The sequence below is a fragment of the Pteropus medius genome, unplaced genomic scaffold (genome assembly GCF_902729225.1).
Source record: "Pteropus medius unplaced genomic scaffold, Ma_sr-lr_union100, whole genome shotgun sequence".
In the NCBI taxonomy this organism is placed as follows: domain Eukaryota; kingdom Metazoa; phylum Chordata; class Mammalia; order Chiroptera; family Pteropodidae; genus Pteropus; species Pteropus medius.
The window spans coordinates 205,685-215,726 of NW_024355109.1; the positions used below are offsets into that span (position 1 = coordinate 205,685).

Below are 10,042 nucleotides of genomic sequence, written 5' to 3' on the forward strand. Positions count from 1 at the left end.
TCAGCTTGGTTTTGCAATGCATTTGGGGGTGGGGGGAGTCAGATTTTTCTTGCTAATTATAGTTGGCTCAAACTGACATTAAAATGAGTTTGAATTCTCACTTGGCCACTGTCTAGTGAGGAGAGACTTCCCAGGTGTGTGCAGGGCAATAGGTCTATCAGTTTAGGATCAAATATCACCCGCACAGCAGCTGACCTGGAGGTGGGTGCTGCCGAGTTGATGGCCCTGGCAGCAGTAGCTCCACCAGTTATGTGTGTGGGAGAGGTGAGCAAAGAGGGGAGGCCCCGGACTCCATCCCACAGTAAGGTCAAGCTGGTAGATTTCTAGGGAGGCTGGGAGTGAGGCTTAGAGTAGCGAGTCAAATGCTAAGGGTTTGGAATTAAAACCCAGGAGTCCTACTGTCCAGCCAGAGGAAAGTCCTTCTGGATGACTAGGAAATCAAGATGACGAAAACTCCAAATCTCTCAGGGCTCCACTCAGGCAGCCTGCCTAAGCTTTCTGCTCCTCTGAAAATGCCTTCTCCCCTCCCATTGTCTCTCTCTTTCTGCCCACATCTGCCCATCTCATTCCCTTGCCTTTTAATAACCTCCCCGTTAGGAAAATAACGGGAAGAAGCAGTTAAAAGCACCTCATGGCTTTACAATACAGGGTAATGGAGTAAGCAGGGCCCCCAGGCTGGTCCTGGGAGAATTCAGAAAGGAGGGGAAAAAAGAAACTCAGCTAAACTGATTACAAGGACAAAGTTAATTTAGAAATTAGCTCAGCTGAGTGGGAATGGGGTTGGGGATGAGGAGGAAGGAATATTTGGACACAAGAGGTTGGGAGATTTGGGGGGAGTGCGCTTTATATATGTAAACTGCCTTTGTTCCTGGAAATCATAATCCTTGGGAGGGACCTCTGCTCCCTTCAGATTCCTTGGCTCCTTCCATCCAGGGCAGGGGGCATAATCAGGGACTGTCCAGAGACTCCAGCCTCAGCCCCCGAGCCTCACATCCGTGGAGGTCCCCTCCCCTTTCCAGGCAAGCATGCACTCCCTGCCCCCACCCCCACCACAGTGAGACTTCAGCATTTTTCACATACCTCTCTCATAACCTTTATCTTACAGTTGTCAATATGTATTTGTACATCCATCTTCCACACCTGACTGAGAGTGCCTCAAGGACAGGGACTAAATTTCACTTACCTTTTTATCCTGGTGCCTAGGTGAGTGCCAGCCCAAGCTATTAAAAAAGCACTTGCTTAGTTGAACATGGGATCTCATCCCCTTGGCAGGAACTCTCTTCAAAGGTTTCCATTTGAAAAACCAGAGCTCATCTCCTTGTAGAGGTTTAAAAGTCTCCAGGCTTAACCCCCAAATGAACATGTATCTATAGCCACTGATCAGAGGAAATATCCTAGAACTGACCGTGCGGGGTAGACTGGCCCGCCGATGAAAACAAATGGTCCCCCCAGACTCCGGACAGTGCAGACCCAGCCTAGGCTCCAACAAACAGATGACAAACAACTCACATGTCCACCAGGCCACAGGGCTCTCCTCTTAGTCACCTCCAAAGCCTCCCCAACTCAGGTCACAGATCTGAGACTTCCCAAGGGGGAACTAATATTTCTCTGCAGTTTTCTGCTCACATCTGCCTATTCAAACACTGATTATCTGTCCACTTCACTTTTTTCTTTTTTTAATTGAGGGGGTTTGCAAATCTCTACAGCAGCTCAAGCAGAAGAGAAGTTTAAGTTGATCAGGAATGAGGTAGGGATCATATCAATGTTTAACACAAAAAACACAAGTGCTTAAAAAACATTCAATATTTGGCTCCCCACTTCTTACAGGACAGTCTCTGGACTGGCTTTTCAAGACCTTCAAGGGTTTGGCCCCAGTCTACTATCCTGGATCACCTCATCTATTTCTCCCCGACCCAATTCCTCAGCTGCAACCAGCCTCAATGTACCCCGCACATCTAGGCAGCCACACCTTGTCAAGGGAAGTTTGGCCAGTCTGCTGATGCTCTCCAACTTCCTGCCACATCTACATCCTGTCCATCCTTGGATCCTCTTCCTCCATGGGGCCTTTCCTGGACTCTTCGGCCCGCAGCAAACTCCCCTGTCCTGAACTCCCCAGCTCTGACTGTGCATACTGCTATCCTGGCACCAACCTAGCATTACCAGGAATCTTTGCTCATGCACGGCTTAGCTTCTTGGATGGAAGGAACTGTACGATGTCATTTAATACCCCATAAAGTCTATCAGTATGTTTTGCATATCATAATATACATCTGCTGATCTGAAAGAAAACAATTCTCCCCATTTTATGGAAGAGGAAACTAAGGTTTACTGAAGTTCAGTAATTTGCACCTAAGTCAGGGATAGTATTTTCTTTGTTTTGCAGTACTGGTGCCTGGCACATAGCAAGCACACAATTCCACTGAATGGAGGAAATGAGTCCTTCCTTACTCTACCCACACATCTTCCAGTGAGGACGTACTCTTCATGTCATTTCAGAAGGAAATAAGGGGCAGAGAAGAAAAGCATCAAATGGCCTAATCCAGAAGAAGAATCTATGATTTCTAACCTGGCCTGAGGTGGGACAACCTCACAGGCACAGAGCACTGGAGACTCAGGCTGCTGCTGTCCCTTCCCTGCCTCAAAACCCAGGCCCCATGGCCTCCTGGGAGATTCTCCCATCACCTTCCCAGAGCCAGACCACCAGAGGAAGGAAGCCGCAGCACTACCTCCTGGGAAACTAACAAAATTTGCTAGGGAGTGCTAATGATTTCCACCCTAGATTTAAGACCCTTAATCCTGAGGAGGCTGGCTGGCTGCAAGGCCCGTTTATTTCAATACAATCCCAATTTTGTTAAATGGGCTCAAGGAGGACAGAAAGGAATGAGGCTCCAGCCCCTGGAACTACAGAGGTTAAAAAAAGTTGCTGGAGAGAGGGAGACTGTGGAGGGAGGTGGAAACTGGGAGCTTGGAAAGAGTTGATGAAGGGAGAGAAAGTAGGATGGAAAAAGAGAAAAACATGGCCACAAGCAATGTCTGGGAGCTAGAGCAGCTTTCCTCCTCAGTGCAGTGAATGAGGAGCAGGAAGGTATAAGAGTTGGACTGCAGGATGGAGAGGGACCAGAGCTACAGAATGGGGAACCCAAGGGTTCTGACTTTGTCAACTCCATAATGTGTGAGTCTATCACAGGGAATACAGAGCAAGCAAGACAAGACAAAAAATAGTGCCTTCGAAGATTAAGGATGGCTGCCATAGCTAGAAGGAACACGGTACACAGACATGTGGTGGTGTTGCATGCTCTGATGCGCAGAAGGACTGGCGTAAAGACAGAGAAATTTGTCATTACGTGAATGGGAGTGAGAAATGGCTACATGTGCAAATGCACATGAGAACGTGTGTGAATCTACGCACCTGCCTGGGGGCACACAGAATGGACAGAGAGAGACCGTGTCTGCAGACTTGATACGGCAGTGATGTTGAAGATGTAGATGGGCCTTCTTTCTGGGGATCACTGCCGTGCCCCACTCCAACTTCCTGGCTCAGGTTCTAGTCCTGGCTGTCACTTACTAGCCATATCATCTTGGACAATCTGCTTAACTTCTTTGGGTCTCTCTTTGTCCACCTATAAAATGGAGATAACTCCTATCTTTAACAGATTATTGTCAATATTCAATTAGTTACTTACACATGCCAAACACAAAGTGGGCTCTCCATAAACATGTGACTTTCTCCCTTACTAGGAGCAAGCCCATTCTCTTTCCTGACTCCTGAGACTGCCTCTCCTTGGCTTCACATTTCAGAATCAAGGACAAGGCTGCCTCTTTCTCCTTCACTGCTCACTACCCACCCCCATACCTCCAGCCCTTTCCAGGTCAAAGCTTCCTCCAGGATATTGCCCAGTAAAATGGTCTGGAGGCTCTGGGAAAGGACCAGACTAGAGCTGGGAGAAGCACAGTTTTCTCAGCTCTGGATGCTCAGAGAGGAACTTCCTTATTCTCAGCTGGAAACAGCCCCCAGATATTGATTTTGGAGCAATTAAGGAATTTGCCCCCAGCCCAAATGGAGAAACTATAACTATCCTGCCTAGATCATAGGATGTCCTATTAAATGAGATGGTACATGCAAAAAAGTTGCTAAAATTAGAAAGCACCTTACAAAGTTAAAAGACTTGAAAGGGCATTACAAACCTCCTTCTCATGACAGACAAGGGGCAGTATGTACAGTTCCCCACCCCCACACAGTAAAATATATAATTATCAAAGCAAGGCACAGAGATGGATACCGGCTAAGTGTCTTTGACTAAGCCTTCGGGAGAAGGCTGAGCCAAGCAGCAGGAGAAGCCTGTCTGCCATTGTGGGGAGCAGAAGAAGGAAGGCCTCCTCTCCCCTGCAGAGCTCCCTCGGCTCCATGGGAGGCGCTGCACAGGCTGTAACTCTGCAGAGGAGGTTGCCTGGCAGAGTGTGGGCTTCGTAGTGAGACTAAGAGTTTAAATATGGGATTTAACACCCAGGTATGGCCTTGAGCAAATTAAATTAAACTCATCTATAAATAGGGATAATATTAACTCAATGAAGTCCTTAAAAAATTAGAAATAAGGTATATGAAAAGCACATAGTAGGAATTCAATAAAGTCATTGTGACATTTTGGTACAGAGCCCACCTCTTATAATCACTTTTCACCACCCAAAGCAGAGCCTCCCATAGCCCACTGGAAGAGGCCATCCAACACCCCAGCCTCCATGTCTGTCAGGGACTGAGCTGATCTGGAAGCTGACTATTTGGGATTCTCCCCAGCTCCCCACTCAGCGCTTCACCTCTGTAGGACTCTGGACCTCTCCAGGAGTCAGCCTTGCATGGAAGTTCCCAGATTTATAGTTCATAGACCTATAAGGCCATGTTTAATATTAGTAACAAACACAAGGTTGAAAACCTTTTCAATTGCCAAGTTATTTTTAAGTCACATATGAGCACCATCATATCATCAAAGAAAAACCATTCAATGCCAAAGTACATAGAAGGACAAAATCTCAGAATAAAGGATCATTTAAAAAATTTGAGTTCACCTTTATGAGACACTCGCTCCCTTTTCTTCCTGGTTCTCATTCAGCTATGGATCAGGAAAAACCCTACCCATCCCAGCATCCATCCCTGCTGACACCTGGCAAAGGGGAAGGGTGCACGCTTGGAGGTCAGCTGGTTCCCACAACCACCAGCAAGAAACTTAACCAGTCTAAACCTCAATTTCTCATCCATGAAATAGAGATAATTATAGAGCTGATCTCAGGGGCTTGTTGTATAGATGAAATTAGATAACACATATAAAGTAGTCAGCACAAGGGCTCAATAAATGATCTGTATTATTTCTCGACTCTGAAATCCTGCCACCTCGGGCTGGTGTCCCTACATATTTCTCACAAGAGCCCTGGTTCCTTCTTACTAGAATGCCAAACTCTTCCACTTTGCTCTCCCCGCAATTCCCTTCCCCAGACCTTTTCTGAGGTCTCCAACTAGGGGCAGGCTTGTCAGTTTCTCCTTCTGGGTGTGCCACAACCCAGTCCTGTCCATGATACAAGCAGAGGCATGGAAGCCCAGGATCAAGTATCTGGGCAGCTGGAACAAGAAACAAAAAAAGCATAAAGAAGAGCTGGAAAGGAAGCATAGACAACTCAACTGCCTATCCATTTCTGTCCAGTCACAAAGTCACAGCAGAAGCATTACTGAGCACTTCCCTCAGTGCTGACATTGTTCCATGCACTTTACACAGATAAACATTTAATTGCCATTGCAACCCTATGACGTGTTATTTCTACCTTCACTTTACAGATGAGCAGACTAAGACACATAGAAGGCACGTACATACCTTGTTCAAGCTGAACTGACTACCAAGTGGCTAGAGGTGGGGTTTAACCGGGGAGCTGTGATTTAATCAACATTTAATACTGCCTCCTTCTAACATAGTAGCACTCTCATCAAATCAATCAATTGATCAGATATTTAAGGGCACTTACCACAGGCGTAGCACTGTTTCAGAAACTGAAAGGACAATAAAGAAATTAAGACTTGGTCCCCGAGAATATAAAGAGGGCCCAGAGGAGCCTCCATCAGGGTATGCAGTTCTCAGTATGCAGTTCTCAAATCAAGAAGGTGAGCACTGGGGACAGTGGCTGGCCGTCCTCACCCCACATCACCAGAGAACCAAGGCGGAGCAGGGCAACCAACCGTGCAGCTACCGTGACCAATAGAAGGCAAGAAGGCCTAGAGGCCTCCATGTCCTCCTGATCCAGGTCCTCCAGGTCCTGGCTGTGGCCAGAGGCAACACCAGGCACTGAGTACTGGGTTCCCGCCCTCCCTTTAGGTCTAAGTGAGTGAAAGGTGGAGTCCAGTCAAAGTTGAGGAGGGGAACCTGGTATCCAGATTTCTGCCTTGTCTCCCCCTGCCTCTTCCTCACCCTCCAGGCCTGCTCTGGGCTGGGCAGGCAGAAGCAGGACATCTGAAGTGTGCATGTCTGTGTGTAGCCTCGGGAGGGGAGACTCAGTTCCCAACTGCTCTTCTTTTCAGACTCATGCTCCCTGCCAGGATGTGGCTGTGTTCAGGGAGTTGAATACTGGGAATTTAAAAGGCCCTCAGGCCTCTTCCTTTCACTCCTCAACCCCCTGCCAGTCAGTAGCAGAGATGCCCAAGGGGCCTATGAGGGCTGGAAGGATTTTTCTCCCGCCCTCACCTCCACCTCCCACCCTGGAGGCAGCTCCCACCCTGATACAGCCTGTCATCCCACATTGCTCTGATTAGCTATAATCTTTCTTTTTCAATTTCTCTTCTCTGAGACTGGGGAGCGAGAAAATCTCCCAGAAAATGAATAAATATTTCAATTTTCGGCACAATCAGTCTGAGGAGCTGGCGCATGATGGAAATGGGGGTAAGGATAATGGTTTTCATTTAGATAAGATACAGAAAATTATTTAGTGAAAAATGAAGATTGATGAAGCCCATTGAAATTCTTTAAAATGCGATTTTTATTTCTGTGCCTAGGCTGAATCTCCCCTCCTCTCTCTGCCCTCCTCGGTTCAATGCCTTCTCCTGCCACCTTTTCCCCATGTCCACCATCCCTCAACCCCCCGCAATTCCCCGTCTGCTTCCTCTCTCACTGCCCCAGTCCCTAACCTAGAACCCCTTCTTTCTAAAGATGAAGAGTAAAGAGAAGAGGTCCCATAGCCTCCCCACCAACCTGTGAGTGCCCCAGCCTCCCCCAGACCTGCTTTTCCTCCCCTGCACACCCCAGTCCATGCACAGCTCCCAGAACATTCAGTAGCGATTTCACCTCTCTGGTCTATTCTCTCCTTCTTTTTTTTGTATCATCTCCCCTCAATACTTTTGCACACTTTCAAGTCTTGCTTTCACCTCTGTTGGAGGCAGGAACACAGGAGCTCAGCTAACTCCTCACCCCTCCCCCCTTTCCAAAGGGAGAAAGGCACACAACACACTCCTCTCTTTCTGACCATTCTTCTCCTCGACTCAATCCACATGTCTCTCCTGTTTGCTAACTGCAGCTTTTGTTCCTTGAAGCCCATTCATATCCATGATGTTGAAATGTTAGGGCTGCTGGGAAGGGGCAGACAGAAGCGTGCCCCCCACACATACCAATACTGACCCAGCTGCCTCCTCCCCCCACGTCATGCTCTCCCCACTTTCCTCCCCACTATCAGCCTGGCTGAACAAAGTCAGAACTAAAGTCATCTTCCCAACTTTCTGCCAAGTGGCTGGCTTGTTCTGCCAACCACAGGACCAGGCCTCCTTTCCCCCAGCACCAACTCCTACTAAACTCACGCCAATAGTGTGCCCTTCCCATATCTTAAGTGTATATGTGGGAGGGGCGGAGCATGGGTGCCCTGTGGGGAAAGATGGATCAGACCTGACCCCACCAACTCAGCCAGGCATTGCCTTTGGAGCTGGGCCCCACGAGGAGAGGAGGGATCTGGCATAATACCCCAGCCCTAAACACACACCTATAAGCCCAGGAAAGGAACTGAGAGCAGGGCAATGACTGAGGGTGTTCTATCCAAGCCGACATTCCTCTTCCCAGATTCCCGCCCCCCAAAAGAGACCGCCTCCTCCATTTTGTAGTCTGCACATCTTCATAGGTGTCTGTCTATATGAATGTCTGTTCAAGTTTCTTTGTTTCCTGGACAGCTGGTATCTATAGAAGGTTTTCAGTGTATGTGTGTCTATGTGTGTCTGTGTGTCTGTGTGTGTTGTGTCCTTATAAATGCCAGTCTGCATGCATGTACTGTGTCTGAGTTTTGATGTGTCTGGGTGCATGAATGTGCAAACATATGTGGATATGGAAAGGAATTTGTCTTCCTTAGCTGTACCAGTGTCTTTGTGTATATGTCTGTCTCGGTGTGGGGGATGCTTGTGGGTATGTGTGTTTCCGTAGGTGAGTGAGTAGTCTATCTCAATGTTTATGACTATTTTTTGGTGCTTGTGTGTCAATTTCTGTGTCAGCTCCATGGGGGGCAGGGTGGAGGAGGGGTTGGCTAGCTCAGCAGTATTAAATCTTCCTTAGAGTCAAGCCCACAAAGCAATAATCCACTCCCACAGACTGCCCAGTCCTGGCCAGGGTCTGGGCCTTTTATTTTCCCTTCCCTCTCCCACCCCACCCCAGACCTGCCTGATGAGGGTACATTAACCTTATCTCTCTCAACCTCTCCCTCATCTCCCAGCCTCTCCCCTGCCAGGTTCAAGTAAGCTCCAGACAGCAACACTCTCCTGACCCAAAGTGGGGTGTTAACCCCCTCCCAAGTGCCCCTCATTATATCAAGCCGGCCTGAAACTGCCTTTGGAACTCCACTCCCCACCTGGAGCCTCTGGCGGGCAGGGGGGCTCCTAACCCTTACCAGGAGCTCCAAGGCACCCCTCCCTTCCTCTAGAAGGGAGCCGCAGCTCCCACTCGGTCCCCCGAGGCTGAAGTAGGGGGATTCCCTTACCAACAGCTTCCCGAGCCTGCTTTCCGTGCACCTCCCAGACCCCGAATCTGAAATCCCACCCTCTTCCCAGCCTTCCCCTCAGGCAGGACCCCGGCGTCCGGACTCCCGGCCTCACAGGGTGGAGGTCGGTAGGGCTTCCAGAAGCTCCGGAAAAGACTTTGAGCGTTCGGGTCTCTTTTTTTCCTCCGTGCTGCCGCGCAGCCAGAAGAAGGAACTTGGGCAAATCAACGGAAAACTCATCCTCTCCGGCCTCGGTTACTCCGCGCCCGCGCCCCCAGGGCTCCGCGCGGGTACCCAGCCCCCGCCTCGTGGCGTCCGGACCCCGGGGAGCAGCCGCGCGCTGCCGGCCCCCCAGCGCTCCCCCAGCGGGGGCGCGGCCCCCCGATCCCCCGACCCCCGGGTGGAAGCCGAATCCGGGACGGGCTGGAGCCCTTACCTTGGGAGAAAGTATCGGAGAGAGTGAGGATCCAGATGAGGAGGCTCAGCATGCTGTCCGCCAGCCGTGCGCCCGCCCGCGGCTGGGCCCGGAGTTGGCGAGGGAGCAAGAGGAGCGGGCTGGGGAGGAGGAGCCCCGGCCGCCCCCGCCCGCTCCCGCCCCTGCACACTCGCGCGCACACGCACACACTCGCGCGCACAAACTCACTTCCCTTCCCTCCGCTCTCTTTATCTCTCTTTCCTCCCAGTCCCGTTCCTCGCTCGCTCTCGCCCCCTCCCTTTCACTCCCTCCCTCTCTCTCCTCCGCCTCTCTCTTTTATTATTCCTCGCCTCAAGCTTTTACCTCTGGTCTTTTCATCTCTGTTTCTCCCTTTCTCCCCTTCTCCTCCTTCTCTCTCCCCTCCTCCCTCCTCCGCCTGACGTCTACTCTTCCAACACAGCCCTCCCCCTGGACTCCCCCCACGCGCGCGCACACGCTCACACCCTCGCTGGAACATAGATGGAAAGAGAGCAAAGAGAAAAAGGGATCGAGAGCAAAGGCAAAGGGGGTAACGAGAGTGACAATCGCGGGCGCTGGGGCAGGGACGGCTGGACCCTTGCCCGCCCGAGGCTCCCTCCCGTTCGT

The 10,042-nt window shown here is 50.2% G+C and overlaps 1 protein-coding gene across 2 annotated transcripts in view; it reads right to left on the reverse strand.

Annotated features, from left to right (window-relative positions):
- KIRREL1 (kirre like nephrin family adhesion molecule 1) overlaps positions 1 to 9,637 on the reverse strand; it is a 107,071-nt gene extending 97,434 nt beyond the window's left edge. The window contains exon 1 of one of the 2 annotated variants that reach the window (XM_039857118.1): positions 9,419 to 9,636. In XM_039857118.1, the coding sequence (XP_039713052.1) occupies positions 9,419 to 9,470 (52 nt within the window). In that variant the 5' untranslated portion in view covers positions 9,471 to 9,636. Of the gene's footprint in view, positions 1 to 9,418 lie in introns of both variants that reach the window. The other variant, XM_039857119.1, reaches the window with a different exon arrangement.
- Between the last annotated feature and the right edge of the window lie 405 nt (positions 9,638 to 10,042).